Source organism: Tachypleus tridentatus, chromosome 8 (assembly GCF_004210375.1).
Source record: "Tachypleus tridentatus isolate NWPU-2018 chromosome 8, ASM421037v1, whole genome shotgun sequence".
Taxonomy (NCBI): domain Eukaryota; kingdom Metazoa; phylum Arthropoda; class Merostomata; order Xiphosura; family Limulidae; genus Tachypleus; species Tachypleus tridentatus.
This window is the reverse complement of record NC_134832.1, coordinates 31,093,407-31,112,728: the sequence shown is the minus strand read 5'-3', so window position 1 is coordinate 31,112,728 and position 19,322 is coordinate 31,093,407. Positions and strand designations below refer to the sequence as shown.

The window sequence follows — 19,322 nt, the reverse complement described above, 5'->3', positions numbered from 1 at the left end:
TTAAATAAAAACAACTAATAATACCAACTGTAATTAACTAAGTTTTATGTTTATCTTTTGTGTTATAGGCCTATATTATGTTACATAACTATAGAGACATAAGAAGCAAGTGAATTTATTGAACTTTAATACAGTTTAGCCTGAACTTTAATTCAATAATACAGATATTTAAAATATAACTGTTCTTACTGGAGTTGGAATCAGGGTCTGGATTTTCTTTTGTTACTTCTTTAGAAATCAAATCTGTTCCAGTTCCAGAAGAATTATATTTGTTCCATAAACATTAAGTTTGCATCTGGTTTCTTGATTTATTTATTGAAATTCAATTTTTCAACAGCTAAGGTTTTAATTTTGTAATGGTTGTGTACAAATGTGAGGTTGTGTATGGTACTGGCCTGGTAAGGCCAGGTGGATAAGGCACTCAACTTGTGATCCGAGGGTCACAGGTTTGAATCACTGTCATACCAAGCATGCTCGCCCTTTCAGCTGTGGGTGTGCTTTAATGTGACAGTCAGTCCCACTATTCGGTAGTAAAAGAGTGGCCTAAGAGTTGGCAGTGGGTGGTGACGACTAGCTGTCTTCCCTCTAGCCTTACACTGCTAAATTACGGATGGCTAGTGCAGATAGCCCTGGTGTAGCTTTGTGTGAAATTCAAAACAAATCAAAACCAAGATCACATAGTACTTTGTTCAAAGATTGCTATATTGATTAATATTATCCTTAATTTGGCTCTTTTGTGCATCTTTCTATTTTTTTCAGAATTGAAAGCTATCTGTTAAAGGTCTGAACATAGCATTTGTTGTCCAATGGATTATGAATTTTTTAGTTACATGGAGGATTCTTATATGTTGTAGCTACCTTGCTTGTATGTACCAATTGCTATGATTATTTTATAAAGCATGATATCAGTAAACAAACAAATTGAAATTGAGTCACTTAGTTTATGAATACTTCATGTAACTTTTAAGTTTTTTCATTTTATTTTTTTATATTTCTTCAATAGAAAATTATTTTTCTAATATTGTGTATGAAATGAAAACAAAAAAAAACCTAAAATGCCCTTAATAACATTTGTCTTTTTTTTTTTTTGCAGTAGCGTATCCTGCAGTAAAATTCTCTCCAAAACTATTTATTTTGGTGTGTGACTATAATTTGATGTAATTTTCTTCCATGAAGAAAACAGCCACATGGTGAAATGTTTGAAACATGATTTGACATCAGTGATGTCGAGAAACCCACTTGTTGAGAAATTTATATGCAAAAACGGCTCGTTTGGGTTGAGAAAATATTTTACATAGAAGAGCGAACAACATTTTGACCTTCTTCGGTCATCGTCAGGTTCGAAGAAGGTCGAAATGTTGTTCGCTCTTCGATGTAAAATATTTTCTCAACCCAAACGAGCCGTTTTTGCATATAAATGATTTGACATGTTTCAATCAAAATGAGCTGTGAAATTTGCTGTACTATAAGCATCATGTTGATTTACTGAATGTTGACAGGTATTGAGTGCTTTGCTAAGGTGACTTTTACTTTCTAAAATCCATCATTTGACTATTGGTCAAATGTACCAGTATTTTGCAAGTGTATAAGAAATGTTAACAATGTTTCCTGCAGTGTTGTACATTGTTTCTGAGGAAGTGACTTCAAGCAAGTTAAACCTAAATTTTTACTTCCTCATAAAACATGATAAATGCAAATTCATGACATCGATAAGAAACACATGGAATAATCAATGGATCGTTACTTCTCTTTTCAGTTGGTGAAGAGATAAGCCATGTGTTTTGTACATTTATAACAGTTTTAAGGAAATTTGATTGTTTGCTCTAGTTTTTAAAGTGCACAATATCACCATATGTTTCAAAGAGCTCATTTTCCCATGAGTTATGAATTAATCAGTGATTAACAGTAAATAATGCCTTTTTTATTTTATAATTTATAATAAAATTTAATTTTTGTGCCAAATAAGAAAGAATATAAAATTATATATATGTATTCATAGGTAACACTTATCCCATCCAAGGACACCTCAGGTATTAACTATCAACAGATTTTGTAACAGATTAAGGGAGAAAGTTCAGGGTATTCCTGTTTATATGTTTATTTGCTTAGAATATTTTTATGATTTTTGGTTGTTGTTGTTATACTGTCATTTGATTATTCACTTTCTTTTAAGTACCTGATGAAATCTTTTAAAGAATAATAATTATATAAAATATGTTTCCTTGTTTGTATCTCTTACTTTAAAATGAATCGACTACAACTGTTTTTTATACTGGCATTTACAAACATAGAAGAATAGTGTATTTATGAATTGTGATATTAACCATTTGAAGTTTACATGGCATACATTTTCAAATTTTGAAACATATGGATCTAAGGCATCAGAACTGGCATGCATTTAAAATATTACATTGGTTATATAATTATATACCTCTTTTCCTTCACTTATTAAAAGTGTACGTAGCACATTTGTCATAGTTATAAAGAATTTAGATAAAATGTCATTGTGCATTTAACTCATCTTGCTAATGAGTGTAAACCTTCCTAAAGTTGTTTTATAACAAAGTATTAAGAGTATACAATTAGTTGTGAAACAATGTCTGGTGTGTGATATTGTAAAGTAAGATACTGGAAACTTTAGGAAAATATAATATGGGAAACAAAATTATTGTCCAATTTAATAAAAAAAGCCAAAAATGAATTCAGTCTTTGAATTTTTCTGAATTTTGTAAGTGCAAACATTTGGAAGTTGTTTTTTTGTTGTTAGTCGTATAGTAGATGTAAATTGTATGGTAATTTAAAACTTAAATATTTCATGAGATAATTTCATTTGTAAAGTGTAATTATGCATTTAAAAAGATGGAAACATGGTGCTGTGATATCTTTATGTTTTATGTTTCAGGTCCAGAGAAGTTGGAATGGGACAGAATGATGATAAAGACACCACATGGTTATAGGTACCTCTGTCCATCATGTTTGAACAGTTATTCATCTTCTGATAGTTTGAGAATGCATCATTACTATAAACATAGGAAACAAAACCGTCACTATTGTAACTACTGTGGTAGAGGTTTTGTTAGGAGTGGTGACATGAAGCGCCACTCTTTAGGCTGTAAGATTCGGAGAGTTTATTAAAAAAGGGTAAAATCTGCCAGAATATTTTAGTAAATGGTTTTGTTTAGAAATGTAAATATTGAACAGTTTGAACATCTGTTTAGCATTTTAAAAGCAAGGTTATTAATAAAGTATTGATCATTATTCATGGTCCTTTTGTTTTAAGGTTCTTTGATGGTCCTTACTGGCTGTAAATGTCATAATCAGAACACTTATTTGGAAAACATGCATATAACAAAAGTACTGTAATCAGTAATTTAAAGATATCATTAAATTGAATGAATGAGGTATAATCTTATTTGGAGCTGAACTGTATAACTTACAAATGAATATCATACTTTACAGAAGATTCACCCAGTGAAAAAGTTTTGCTGCTGGATTTCAGGACCAAAAATGTTGAAAGAAAATAAAAATAACCTTCACTTGAGGATGTATAGCATTACGTGACTGTTAAGTCTTTCATCTCATTAACAAAGATGTAACAAAATATACAGTCTATAATCACTTCCTTCCAGGGTCATACCGTTACCAGTGGAAAGCCATGGCTATAACAACAGGTGCTGGACGAGAGTACATGTGCCCATCATGCCGAAAAACATTTCACAACACGAATTCTTTGAGATGTCATCACCTAAAAGAGCATCGAACACCAACAAGATTTAGATGTCACTTGTGTGGAAAAGGTTTCAAATGGAACTGCTACCTTAGGAACCACATGATTCATTGTAAAGGGCAAACGTGATGTTATTTTTGTGTTGTTTAGGGATAAGAGATTAATAAAATAAAAAAATAAGTATTGTGAACATGACAGAATTTAATCACTGTTAACAATGAGTTAAATTATAGTAGTTTTAGTGTTATATGGTGTAATTAAGAATAGCAAGTTAAATATAAAATCAGTTTTATTCTTGAAGAAACTTTTTTTTTAATTTACAGAACTATAGTAATATTAAAGTATTATTTTATACTTCAGTTCATATGAAATGGCTAAATTATGGAAATGTGTGGTAATACCTGTAGATACAATATTTTCAAATTCATGATGATGTGAAACCCACTTGAAGTAAAAAATGTATCTCAAGATGGCTGGTATCGGTATTGAAACTTTTATTAAAATAAAGTAGAAAACAATGTTTTGACCTTCTTAGGTCATCTTCAGGTTCACTAAAAACATGAAGATATTAACTTGTTAACTTGAAGATGATCTAAGAAAGTCAAAATGTTGCTCTCCACTTTATTTTAATAAAAGTTTTAATACCCATATCAGCTCTTGAGAGATATTTTCAAATGTATTTTCCTTCCTGTGACTACTTTTGTAGTCTTGTTTTTTGTATATATGTCTTTTACACGCACATATAAGCAGAAGAAAGTGCATCTTGAACAAAGAGAAAGGAAAAAATGAGTTATATGATGTATTTAAATTTTTTTTTTTTGAAATACCTTTGTCAAAATAAAATTCACTTTTTATAGCTCTGTTAGAGTTTCTGGATATTACTCAATTCTGTTGCACTATAAAGAATGTCCAGTGCATGTTTTTATTGTAGGTTATATTTGTGTGTGTTTACAGTTCATCCACCTAACTATATTATTATGACATTTCATTATAGCATCAGTAATGAATGACACTGAAGACAGTTGTTGCACTGTATAATATAATACATGTAGCTAGGGTAGCTGCAAGTCATATTAATGTTATCAAATAAAAGACGTTTTTGTACTCTGTGTTACTTCCCTGATTAAAGATACTTTCAGTGGTTAAATTTAGGGTTAGCATTCTCTAGATACTGCCTGTCTTATTGAGATGATACTATTTGCATTTTCATTACCTTAGAGTTTAAAACAATAAAGTATTCAGTGGTAATTACAATACTTTGTGTGTGTGTGATATAATTACTTCATTTTAACTTCTGTAATATACATAAATTGTATTGTAAAAGAGAATGTTTGTAATAACTGTAAGTTGTTGTAGGTATATTTCTGATAAGGTTGATCCCTTTTCTCAAATATTAAGTATTCCTTTTTGTTGCTGCTCTGTATATACAAACCTTTTTATTATGCATTCCACAAGCTTTTTGAATCCCCCTATTGGAATCAAGTTATTTCCATGTGACTTTCATGCAAATCATGTGTTACTTCTCCACAAATTGTATGCTGACGCGGTGCATGTGACTCCCTTTGTGCACCTCTACACAAATTGTATGCTGACGCGGTGCATGTGACTCCCTTTGTGCACCTCTACACAAATTGTATGCTGACGCGGTGCATGTGACTCCCTTTGTGCACCTCTACACAAATTGTATGCTGACGCTGTGCATGTGACTCCCTTTGTGCACCTCTACACAAATTGTATGCTGACGCGGTGCATGTGACTCCCTTTGTGCACCTCTACCAAACAATGACTTCTCATTTGGCAGTGCATGTGACTCCCTTTGTGCACCACCTCTACCAAACAATGACAAATTGTATGCTGATCAAATCATGTGTTCTCATGTGACTCCCTTTGTGCACCTCTACCAAACAATGACTTCTCATTTGGCAGTGCGTACACTTGGATCTCTGTTTTTTTATTCACACTTGATTAGTATTTTGGACTGAATTTGTTTTCAAAGTGGTTTAATTTTAATAAACTTTTTTTTTAAAGCACTCAAGTTCAAGTACCTTTATTCTGGGCACATTTATTTCTTCAAACATTTGTTTTGACACTGATACAACATGAATTTGGAAGTTAATGTCACAACTTCAGGTGTCTCACATTTGATTTACACTTCACCACAAGCTTTGGGTGCTTGCAACCAATTGGGAGGTTTATCTTTGTATTTTAAAAGGAAGATTGAACTTTATATTGGTCAACTTATACCTCCAGATGTTGCCCCACTTCTTTCTGAACATATGGAACCTGTGCAGACCGACAAGGACTTTGATCATCTGTTTTCACTTCCCTAATTTGCAGTGCCTTCACATACCCTTCCTAAGGATTCTGTTTGACTTGTACATTTTTTTTCACGTTTCATTTCTCAGGTATGTGAAGCTATACCCATTGTGACTATATCTTATGATTCAATTTTGTCATTCTTGCAGGAGTATACATCCTAACCTTAATTGGTTTTTTCCTTTCCCTTTGACATCTAGAGATCATTCTGAACATTCTGCCTCCCAGTTGGGTGATGGTGTTAGTATGCCTTGCCTCCTGCAGGTTTAGTTTCAGTCTGCCCTTGCATATCATAGGGCTGCTGACTATTCATATATTAATGAACAACTGGTGCTATTTTACCTGTTTAAGAAGTGGGTCTTGAATCTCCTGTTGATCTCACACATGACTAATTTTTCTATCTCCATCTTACCCTCATAACTCTTTTGCAGTGACTTTCCACAATTCATTTCCTGCCTGAAGTTTTTCACAAAAATACTGAGGGATTTCGAGGGACATTCTCTCCCTCCTTATCTCCATGTTGGCTCATTTACTGTTTTCAGCTCTGGCTTTGCAAACTTGGTTTAGCTGTTGTTGAGATCTTTTAGGTCATGAAGCTATCTTACCTACTCTTTATCTCTGGGATTTGCATATGACTCCATTTTTAAGACATTTTATCTTTGATACATTCCTGGAGTCCTCGGAATTTTGGGTGGCATCTGTTCTGCAACATATGGTAGTCTGTTTATTTCAGACTGAGCTGAGTATGGCACCAATTTCAGTTTCCTCTTACTGTCCATCCTTTTCACAGTGCTGTAGTTTCTTTTGATGATGCAAGATATGCCACTAACAGTTCTGGTGACTGTCTGGCAGTTTAAGGCCTGATGGGAGCTCAGCTTGCATCCTTCATTCAGCAGTGGTTTCCTTTTGCTTGCTACTGATGTTTGGTATCTTCAGGTTTTGTCAGTGGAACTCAAAATTCCATTTCTTGCCCCACCTACTTTCTTCTCGGCAGCTGTTTCCTTCCCTTCTCATTGGGATTCCTTAACTTGTCAGCATCTAGCAAAAATGTTACAAGACCTCCTTACCAAATAAACTGTTGAACTTTTTCCATATCATTTGATGGGGTTTTATTCTTGGCTGTTTGTGGTTCCTCCAAAGAATGAGGACTGGAGGCCTGTCATTAATCTATCCTGTCTCAATTGTTTTTTTTTCACTTCCCACCTTTCACCATGGCATCCTACCTCACTCTTCAGTGGGTATTTTTTTGGGACTATGGATGACCAAGAAGGACATTTATATTCTGCATAATCCCATCTGTATTTGTGGTTCTTCCATCAAGAAGTAATGTACAAATTTCTCACCCTTTCATTCAGGCTTGCTTCAGCTTTTAATGATTTTTTGAGTGGTGAGAGCTTTTGATTTTCATCATCATACTGTAGGGCTGCATTTTCATTTTTACATGGACAACTGGCTACTTCTGGCCCATTCTGTACAGGAGTATGTCAACTTCTTCTTGAAGCTGCTCAGGTAAGCTGCTTGAACAAATTGGAAGTGTCTTTCCCAATACCTTGTGCAAAACTCACCTCAGTTAGACCCAACCTTTTCCTCTTTGACTTCATTTCATGGAACTGTATTTTCCCCACATTTTTTCTGCTCCCTCACTTTCTGCATGTGAGATTCTGTTGTTTTTGGTGATGTAGTCTTCTGTGACACTTCTAATCTCCTTTTGCCATGCATACATGTGCTTCCTTCAGCAGACTCTGCAAGATCAGTGGAAACTTTTGTGGGATTCCTTGGATTCTCCCATTACCATTCCTCCTTTTCTTATAACTAATCTCCTGTGGTGGTTGGACAAGACTCGCACATTGGAAGATGTATCACTTCCTCCTTCACCTGGATTTACACCTCTTTATGGATGCATCCCTTTAGGGCTGGTGTGTGTGGGTCAGTTACCAGGATGGATCGTTGTTATGTTGACAAATGGTCTTTTAGTATCAGTGTCTTAGAGTTTGTTGTTTTTTTTCCCATTACTGGTCATTGTCTGATAATGATCCATTATGACAATTAGATGGAGGTGGTTTACATCAATCACCAAAGAGGCATCAGGTTGAAATACCTCTGTTTTCATACATTGGATTTCGTCTATTGGACCCAATGAGCAACACATTTATTTTATTGAATATCACGTCTTGGGTGCTTTCAATCTCACTGCAAGTCATCTCTTCTATCCTTTAATGGAATGGTACCTCAATTCTTTTGTTTTCAGGTGTTTTGCAATCTGTAGGGAGTTTCCTCATGTTGAGGTATTTGCTACTATCCTCAGTCACCATTTACATTTCTTTTGGCTCCCAAGAGCCTCCCCTCAAGCTTGGATCAAAAATGCTTTCAGCCATCAGTGGTCACACAAATTCCTACATGTTTATTTGCCCATCCATTTGCTTTTCCTTTATCCATGCTGGGTCCTTTTGATTTCTTTTTGCTGGCCAGCTCAACGATGGTTTCCTCATTTTCTCCAACTACAATTATTCCCTCCTATACCACCTTCTTTATTACCCAAGATCCTTTGTCAGCCCCATTCAGCAGTTCTGCATCCCACACTTCATGTCCTCTGTCTTCACACTTGCCTTTTGTCCAGTACTTGGTGAGGTGATCTGGTTTCTCCCATTGTGTATCTTTTAATTTGGCTCAATCCATTTATGTTTTCTCCAAGGAAGTGTATCAGTGCAAATGGAAGGTATTTTGCACATGGGCACAGAGGGATTTTCTACTGCTTGTTCTACTGTTGCTGGTGTCTCTGCATTTATAAAGCAGCTGTCAGACTGGGAGGTCTTCACTCTTCTCAACTTTAGGTTATTGGTTAATTTTATCTGATACCTTTCATTTTACCACATTGATTTTCTCTCATTTTTACTTAACATGTCAATCCATTCCTTCCAGATTCATTTATTTGCTCTTCTGGAATGGGATATGGACCTCCATTCCATTAATTTACTTTCATTCAAACCTATTTTTTCGTGTTCTTTATTTCACCTGTCCCGTAAAGCATAATTTCTTCTCATTTTAGTCTGTGAGCATCAATGATCAGACTTGTATGACAACAATATTACATGCACACTTCACAACCTTATCTGTGTTTTTCCTTTATCTAAATTGTTCTTTCCTTCCCAAAACATTCTTTGTGGCTCATGAGAGTAACACCTCCTTTTTGGAGATATCTTTTCCCTCTGCTCTACTTCTCATCTCTGTCTCTGTCCTGACCTGTATAAACTTCTATGCCCTATACCTTCCCTTTGTTGTTATATTTCGCATGTGGCTTCATTTCATAGTTCTTGTTTCCTTTTCTTCACCAGTTGGGTTTGTTGTTTGATTAAGTTGACTTATTCCACCTTGTCCCCTTCCAACTGTACTTTATTCTTTGTTACCTCTTATGAAATCTGACACCTCAGTGTTTTCCTCACTTTTTGAATTCATAGGCCTTTGGAGAAAATTCTACTATTGAGCATATGGACCAACCCTAACACATTCATCTCCCATTATTTACCTCATATTGTGATTTCTGCTTCTTGGGTTTTTGCCTTCCACCTGTGGCTGCATCATAGACTTCAGTGCAACTCTGACAATCGATATGTCTTCATTATTTCCTTCTTTTTATTTAAGGACCCATTAGTCATAACTTTCAATACATGGATCCTGCTTTGTAATGAGTAGTGCCTGACTGCATATTCCTTAACACTAAATCCACACTGTACAACATGTTGACCAGTGATTTCATTTTCATGGGTTCTCATGCTTACCTTTGGGATGGGGTGAATAAGCTTGTAATATTTGTTTCATAAACTGGCCCATTCCAGACCATACCAACCATGGACTTCATGGGTAAAGCAGAAGGGGATAGCTTTCCATCCCTGCCATGCCTCTAGTAAATAAGCCGATATGGTCTACTTTTCAAAACAGGATTTTGTGATCACTCATTCCACAATCTCAGGTGTCAACATTTCTCTGGGCTCTGTAACACATTCTCAATCTCCCCCCCTCTTCTTCTAGTACAGTAGAGTCCTTACCAGTTACAAGCTTCTAGGGTGATTAACCATGGAAGCATTGTGCTGGATGGGTTACACATAAAATGGCTATAACCATTCATTTTAGAGTAGATTGTTAATTTTATCCCAGTGTAGGTGATGTTTTATCCTTCAATCTGCAGTGAACCATACAACAGAGTGAGACACCAAAATACAGTTCGCCCCTTCGATTGAGAACCCTCATCATACTCTCTTGTTTATATCAGTAGACAGCAGGCTGATTCTAACTTTAGGGTGAACCAATCAACATACATTCTTACACAGGTTTTGGGTTGTCTATCTTTTTCCCATGATTTATCCTTTAGTGTTGTGGGTCACAGGAGAAATACATAGGATTGTTCTGGTTCCAACCTTGCCTTTCTTTCATTCATTTATTGAGTGGATGTTATTGCCTTTTGGATGTTTCTGACTTGTTTCACAGTCAGGGGAGTTCATTGCATGGGACAAACTTTCTTTGGATACTGGATGTCACATTCTTGGATCTATAGCTCAGAGCTAATCCTATGTCATACTCAAGAATCAGAGTGGTTCTTTATTCTCCAGTTCTTGGGATTAAGGTGAAGACAGTATGATCCTACCCTCAATCTGACTGTCTCATCTATGGAGGTATCTTTTAAATGTTTTTGAGGAGTAAGTCCTTGCAACAATCCTTTATCTGAAAGAATGTGAGATTTTAGCTAATTTTTTGAATGTAGAGAAGTACCATATGGAAATTTATAGTTTTTTTTATACTAAAATTATATTTCTAATAGGTGCTTTCCTCTTTTCTCTTTTCCCAACCTTCCTCTCCACCCATTTTTGGTGCCTCTGTCATTTGCTATGTTTTTGTAGAGGAACATAAAGAGAATCACATTTTTCACATTAGAGTCCTATGTTCCTATTATTGGAAGAACGATGCAAGATGATTTGCATGAGAGATACATTGGAATTATTCGATTCCAATAGGGGATGTATAGGGCTTATGACATGCATAATAGAAATGTTTACATACAGAAGGCAGCAACAAATGAGAATAGCTGCTCTTGTAAGTAGAGAAAAGTAGCTATCAGAAATATATTTTCAGTGTAGGAAAATTATAAATTAATCAATTTGTGTTAGTGATGGTCACATTCATTAATAGGTTTGAAGTGTTTTGCAGGCACTGACTGAAAACAAGCCAACTTCTTTTGTTATGCATATACACAGATGTTGTATGTCAAAGACACACACTTTTTTATGTATTTCTTATACACATAAGAAAAATTATCAGCTCATTTTTTTGTTTTATACTGATTTTATCTTTGAAACTGAGTTTTCTCATTTTCACCTTTAAAATATATTCAATGTACATATTTTAAAATGTAAAAATGTAAGAAATCTGTACACCAAATGAGATTAAGTGTACAAACTTAAATCTTTTTCTACTGATTTGTGTGTAACAAAATTTTCTATAGTAAAGTTTTTCCCATCCTATTTAATGTTATGAAAAAGTTGAATTTTTGTTGATATGTTTTCTATTTTTATAGGTTAATGAATACACATACTTAATGTTGAAGTGGTGTAATTGTTAGCTTTATGATAAATGTTGGAAATTAAAAATATTTCACTTGTTTTATTAAATTAAGTCTCAATTTAATGTAAATTGGTTTTGTTTTATTGAACCCACAATTAATGGTCTATGTAATAGAAAAGCATGTCAGTAAAAAGTCTTGTTTTTAAATCACAATTAATATATTTTTGGCAAACCTCAAAAAATGTTTTAGATTGTACAATACTTTAAAGTTTTTGTAAAAAAAACTTAAGTTTTAAAAAACATGCTGTTAATTTTTTATTTATTTTTTTTGCTGGACATTCCATTACAAACTGTCAGACATAGCACTGTAATTTGAAGTACAAATGGCAAAAAAATTGAGTTTATTATAGTTTTTTTGTACATGTTTTATTTAGATATAGAAACATCCGTGTACATATGTATGTACAGCCATGTTTATACATTTTCACTGCAAGAGGTACTTGAATATTTACACATGCGATGGATCTTAAATATATTTTTCACATCCTTCAGAACTATTAAATTGTCCTGTAGCATGAAGCATGCTATTTCTCTTTTAGTAATAATATTAGAACCATGTACAGCAAGAGTTGCTAAAGTCAAACCACTACAATGTGAGAACTTTTGTGTCAAGTATTATCAGATCAACCATTCTTATTGATAGCTACTGTGTATGAAATAGTCGACTCGTACATACACTGACTACAACACTAATAGTTAAAGTAAACTAAAGTGTTAGGCATAGCTGGACAATAATACACTTTGTAATACAGGTATTGTTGAAATGGATAAGCAGTCATTATCTTGGAAAAGTTTTTATGCTAAAAGCATGCAATAACAGTATTTAAGATTTATTATATACATGTGTAAAACTACTCTGTACTTACTGTTACAAATGCATTTAAGTCATTCATGTTTAGAATAATAAAGTTTTTAAATGTTTACAGAAATGTTTCTAGCTCATTTTCTTAAAATGAAAGCTAAAATTTGAATTATTAAACAGAGTACACAAAACCATTGTAATTTACTTTCTACACATTGATACTGTATTGCCTCTAATTACAAATTGCAAATAATGATAGTTCTTATTATAATATTTATGCAGTTCTGGATTCTGTTTTTAACATGTGATTTGTTGATTTTAGTGCTAATAAGTTTTTTTTTCAACTCAAAATTACAAGAATAAAAGTTGATTAAATATTGGATTACTATTTCTCTAACACAATGTAATCTTCATGAAAAGCACCAGAAAGGGTTGGTGATAATCAAAGAGGGGACATTGATTAGGAGCAATATGGTAATTATTCTCAAAATTACATTTGTTGGCTGATCATGCTGTATTTTCTTTTATTTATTTTTTCTTCTTTTTTGACTAAAGTTAAAACATGTTTTTATGTTCAGTTTTGTGCAAAATATTTAATTATTAATAAAAAATATATATTAAAATTCTCAATTTTGCATTATTTACTCTACCTTAATTGTTCAACCTCCCCCAAAAATTTAGTTTATATTTGCAACAGTAAACTTAATTTTAAATGCCATGGGGCTTAATTTTTAAAAATATAGCTATTAAAATCTGGAAAGTTTAAACTTTTATTTAACAAAGTGTTTCAAAGATATTGCATCAAATTTATAGGTTACTGACATTCCATATGCATGTCTGTTCATGAACGTGACATTTATTTTGAAAATGAGTATATTAATATTGTGCTGCTTCTGTACAGCATGAGCTCCTGCTTAAAAATGTCCGCCTGATTAAAGCATATTTACATTTTATGTTACTCCACTATGAGGTGGGCCCAGCATGGTTAGGTGGTTAAGGCACTCGTCTTGTAATCTGAAGGTCGCGGGTTCAAATCCTCATCACACCAAACATGCTTGCCATTTTAGCTGTAGGGGAGTTATAATGTGATGGTCATTCTCTCTGTTCATTGGTAAAAGAGTAGCTAAATGAGGGACAGCTGGTGCAAATAACCCTCGTGTAGCTTTGCACAAATTTCAAAACAAACCAAACCACTATGAGGTATGCTTGAAAGATTCATTTGTAACACACATTTGTGACAAAATGCATATACAAATGTGTTAGACACTTGATCTTTCTTATCCTGTGTATCTCATATGGAAGATAGAGTAAACGTTATTCATTCAGTTTCCATTGTTGTTTCCAGCTGCAGTAAAGGAAACAATTACTATCAAACAAAAAACAAGAATATAAGAAATATTGCATTTTGACTGTGCAAAACAATAATAATTAGGTGATAATTTGCCACCTAAGTAGTACCATAATCAATATAAATTTGGAATAGAATTGTATCAGTTTTGTAAGTTACTATTTAGATGTACAAGATTAAATTGAGAAAAGAAGATTAGATTTATAGTTTTATTTTGAAAATACACCAATAAGCAAAACCAAAAAGATATTTTTTAAACAGTAAAATCAGTTAATATTTTGTATATTTTTTCTAATTTTGAGGGCAGTTTGGTTGAATGCAAAATTTGAATGTTAAACAGGATGACCTGAATGTATGTAGATTTTACATTAAAAAATGTTTTACCCATTATGGCTACATTCCAGTGTATCAGTTATGGAAACCTTTTCCATGGACATTTCTTATTACATGTTGTAATAACTTTATTGGATTTTAAATCATGTATTATTTTGTTTCAATTGATGTTCACAATTGAGACCTTCAGATAGTTTTGTATATCTATGAAATGTTTTGTACAAAAATAGTTTTATATTGGTGTGAGTATAATTCATAAATATTAATAATTTAATAAAATATTGTTTTATCATCAGGTCTGACAAGGTTTCATTGGACTGGGGGTCCAAGAATGTCTTGGCAAAATGTAGCCATCACCACAGAAAATGGAGTACAGTATAAGTGCCCAGAATGTAGAAAGCTGTTTCGTTCAACCAATACTGTTAGGAATCACTATTTCTTTCAGCATAAGAGTCCAGTTGTTCAAAAATGTTTTCATTGTGGGAAAGAATTCAAACGTCTTATTCATCTGAAACGACATGCACAGAATTGCTATCGTTTATAATTGGTGCTTATTTTTCTCTAATCATAAGATATTATCTTCAGTCAATACTCAGTGAAATAAACATGAAACATTGTATTTAAATGCATGTTTGTATAGAATATACTGAACAGTGTACTCATACTTACGGAAGAAAAAAAGAAAAAATATAAGTATACATTCATTGAATCTACTTAAATATTTATTTCAATCTAAAGTTTTATTTAACTTGGAAAGATTAATGTATTTGACTTATGAAAGTGTTTAGAAAGAATTTTTATAGATTCTTACTCATTTATTAGACATGTTAAGAGCAGTAAAATCAGAATTATTATTAGAAAACTTATTATGTGCCCTGCATTTGTCTCTTTAGGATATTGCATTTAACAATTAAATCTAAAAGAAATTCTGAAATTATTTAAGATGAGGATTAATTTAAAAAGTAGTGAAATCTTTTTAAAAAATTCTTATTTTGAGCTATTATGAAGGTAAATATAAAATAGTTTAGAAAGGCTTGTTAGGATAAAAATTGATTATAAGATTAATTATAATTATTGAAATCAATTAGTACAGTGTTTTTTTTACAACCCCTACATTTGTTTCTGTTAAAGTGACTGATGTTTTTATCAAGTTTGTTGAAGTTGACAATATATTTATAAGAAGTATGGATGTATTTTCTGTTTTATTGCTTAAGTAATAATGCAAAACAAAAAGAATAGAATATTCAGAATAATTAAATAAAAGAAAATTTGAAGAGCTTTTGGATTCACACAGAAAAGAATTTAATGTTATGCTTTAATTTCTCTGGAAGGAGGCTGAAGGCTGCATTTTTTAACCATTCACACAATTAAAATTAAAATGACATCACATAAGGGATGCTTAATGTTATAATTTGTACTAGCTGAATGTGAGCATGCCATGAATCATGAGAAGAACTGTAGATTCTGTAAGCTACAATGCAGCATGGCATATGAACTTTAAAAGCAAACAATATAAATGTTTGTTATTCTTAATTTTGGTTTTATTTATTTGTGAAACAGAACACATTTGGAGACCCATTGGAAAGACATCTAATAAAATTGAGTACATTGTGAAACTTTTAAGCTAGAAGTTGAATAACTGTGTACAGCACAATTTATGTTAAGTTACCTAACAACCATGTTTAGTGTAATTAACTGATAATTAGTTTATCAGTTTTTATTCTGAAGTTGATACTAGTAGTGAAGATCAAACAGATATCTATTTTGAGTAAGATATCAATGTGGATGGATACGATGTAATTCAGAAAGGTTTCACAGAAGTATATTCCAGTTATTTGCTTATATAAACTTGGTGTTGCCTACAGTTTTCTTAAATACATAAAGAGTAACATAATCAATTTTTAGTACTACCAGAAAAAGAAAAGTTATCATGGGCCTTCATAACTGACTGTATTATATTCTTCACTGTGTGTGAGGGTTTCTTATTGCTTGATTAAAAATGCTTTTTCTGTAAGTTTCAGTGTCATATTTGTTTTGTCAGCACAATGTTTGTTAAAAATATTCTTCTGATTATGTCGGTGTAATCCAGACTTGAAGCATTTTTTGTGTCCAGTAAATAAATTAAGATTGATGGAGATGAAGTATTTGAACATTGTAATTAATTGAAGTCTCATACATTTGATTAACTGAAATCAAAATTAATGATTTCATAGATAAAATGTATAGTGTCACAAAGCTCAAATGAAAGACTGAGATGGAATGTTTTGTTGTTGTTTTCCTCACTTTAGAAATAACAGTACATATTGCTATTATACAAAATTAAGTGGAATAATATCACTAAAATAATAACTTCTGTTGGGCAAATGCCCTTCATCAACAAGATAAGTGTTTTGAACAATTGCCATTCAACAATAAGATAAGTGTTTTGAACAATTGCCCTTCTTCAATAACATAAATATTTCGAACAATTGCCCTTCATCAATAATATAAGTGTTTTGAACAATTGCCCTTCAACAATAAGTGTTTTGAGCAATTGCCCTTCATTAATAACATAAATGTTTTGAACAGTTGCCCTTCATTAGTAAGATAAGTATTTTGAAGAATTGTCTTCATCAATAAGTATTTTGAAGAATTGTCCTTCATCAATAAGATAAGTGTTTTGAATAATTGCCCTTCATTAATAACATAAATGTTTTGGACAGTTGCCCTTCATTAATAACATAAATGTTTTGAACATTTGCTCTTTAACAATAAGATAAGTGTTTTGAACATTTGCCCTTTAACAATAAGATAAGTGTTTTGAACATTTGCCCTTCATCAGTAAGATAAGTATTTTGAACAATTGCCCTTCATCAGTAAGAAAAGTGTTTTGAACAGTTGCCCTTTATCAATAGAATAAGTGCTTTTAGCAATTGCATGTTGTCATTAAGATGAGTGTTTTTTACGTAAATGATATTATTTCACTTGTATTAACTTATATTAACAGTACCTTCTTTCAGTAAAGTTGTACAACTATATTGTACATTTTTATTTCAATTATTGAAAAAAAAATTATGTAACTGAACTTAATAGTTGTAAAATACTACATGTGTTAACTATTTGTACATTTTAGTATTTGGCTGTCATGGTGTATTATACATTCTGTATTTTTGTACATGTATTCAGCTTGCAAATTTATTATATTGTATATTCCAAGTTTCTGTACATTTATCCATTTCCTTTCCACTATGTAAGAAAAGCATAATTTTACATGTACATATCTAGAAGTGTCAATAGAGGGTTTTAATTTATTTTAGTATAAACTTGTTTATAAAGTTTTAGAAATGTGGAATAGATAGAAGTTTTTGTAATAAAAGTTTTTATGAATTTCCTTTTTCCCATTAAAGTAGTACTGATTAATTCTTGTTACAAATTTCAAGTATTAATTCTGATATACATACTTATTAGGTGTATCAAGGTTTCATTGGAGTGGTGGACCTAGAATTTCCTGGCAGAATATGGCTGTTACAACCAATAGTGGGATACAGTATCAATGTCCAGAATGTAAAAAGTTGTTCCGCTCCACAAACACACTTAAAAATCATCATTTCTTTCAACATAAGAGCCAACAAGTCCTTATATGTTTTCATTGTGGAAAAGGATTTAAACGTCTTATTCATCTCAGAAGACATACGCAAAATTGTTTTCGTAGTTCTACCTGAAAGGTTTTTCAGATTCTGACATGAACTTATCTTTTCATTAAACGTTTATTTTTAGTTCCAAAAATGTTCTTTTGTTATGCTTTGTTTATTAGTGAGTTTCGTTTTTATTGATAAAACTTTCAAAAGAGAATCTACTTACTTTGTCATTAAGTTTTTGTTTGAAAAAAAATGTAAAGAATTTCTTATATATTCTTTGTATATCAGAAACTGTACATACAAAATTTGAATTAAAGAAGAATTTAAAGATTCTTTTCCTGTTTAGTTCTTCAGATATTATAAAAATTACATTTTAAAATAACTGTACACAACAGAATGACTATGAAATTAGCGTATGTTAAGCTACTTTATGATGGTTCATTTTGCATAAGTATATTTTTTACAACCTTACAGCTAATTCCACATTATAATTTTTAAAAGTTAATAGGTCTTCCTAAAAGAATTGGATGAAAAAGAAAAACACCTCAATGATTTCTCATTTGGCTCATTTTCAAGTCAGATTAACTTCGAATGGGGGAATGAATATTTTTAAATGTAGTTATTCTGGGATGATTAACAAAAAATCATTTGATCTAACTGCATAGTTACTGATGGCAGTCTGTATGTTTTTTGGGTTTTTTTTCTGCCTGCTGAGTAAGTAGATGTGTGTTACTTACATTTTGTCCGTAATCTTTTATAAAGAATGGTGCCTTCAGATTTTATGATTTTCCTGGTTAATCTTTGTTTATTAGACACATTTCTTATTAAAAACATTTCAAAAGGAAACATTTTACTTACTTTATCATGATTTTTTTATTTGAAAAATTATTTTTCATATGTCTTTTATATATATGTACATACAATATTTCAGTTAATTAACTATTTGAACATTGTATAGGTCCTTATGACCAATGTTGTAACCATTTGTACTTGTTATGGTTTACACACTATTGATTTTTAATATATTAAGTGAAAATCACTGAAATTGGTAGACTTTAGTGAACATTACAAGGCTTTTACACCGAATAACGTATACTAATTAATAACCTAACATCCAACTGCAATACCCCCTACAGTCCTGTACCCATTTATACTCTCATTCCTAAGATGTGCTGGGCAATGTTCAGTTGCAAACTCTCTCTTTGTTAACCTGAGGATGACCTAGGAAAGTCAAAACGTTGTCCTCTGCTTATTAGTAAAAGTGTTAATACCTGTACCAGCCATTCTGAGATAAATTTTTATTTAAAGTAGGTTTCTCATCAAGAAAAATCAGATTTTATGATGAAGTATTTCTGATGCTTTAACAGGCAGTTGTATAATATTTCAGTTAAAGACAAATCTTTGTGTTATTATAGTAGCATTGTACATGATGAAAAAACAATTGTGTTTGTATGTGTAATATTAATAAACAAGACTTATTTATTGGTATCAGTGTGCATCTTGTAAAGCTATTATTTCAATAGCTTTTATAATCTTTTCATTTGTCTTTGTTTTCTTGTTTTTTTC

The 19,322-nt window shown here is 32.0% G+C and overlaps 1 protein-coding gene across 8 annotated transcripts in view; it reads left to right on the top strand.

Moving 5' to 3' along the window:
• Positions 1–19,322, top strand: part of LOC143222091 (uncharacterized) — a 101,534-nt gene that overhangs the window by 46,753 nt on the left and 35,459 nt on the right. For 2 of the 8 annotated variants that reach the window (XR_013012012.1, XR_013012007.1), the window contains one exon: positions 14,436–16,399. The exons of 3 other annotated variants lie outside the window; for them this stretch is intronic. Coding sequence is in view for 1 of the 5 variants with exons in the window: in XM_076448025.1 (XP_076304140.1) it covers positions 2,948–2,957; positions 3,630–3,839; positions 14,436–14,683 (468 nt within the window). In the remaining 4 variants the exon portion in view is untranslated. Of the gene's footprint in view, positions 1–2,902; positions 2,958–3,629; positions 3,840–14,435; positions 16,400–17,586; positions 18,097–19,322 lie in introns of those variants that run through there. 3 more of the 8 variants (XM_076448025.1, XR_013012013.1, XR_013012009.1) reach the window with 3 other exon arrangements.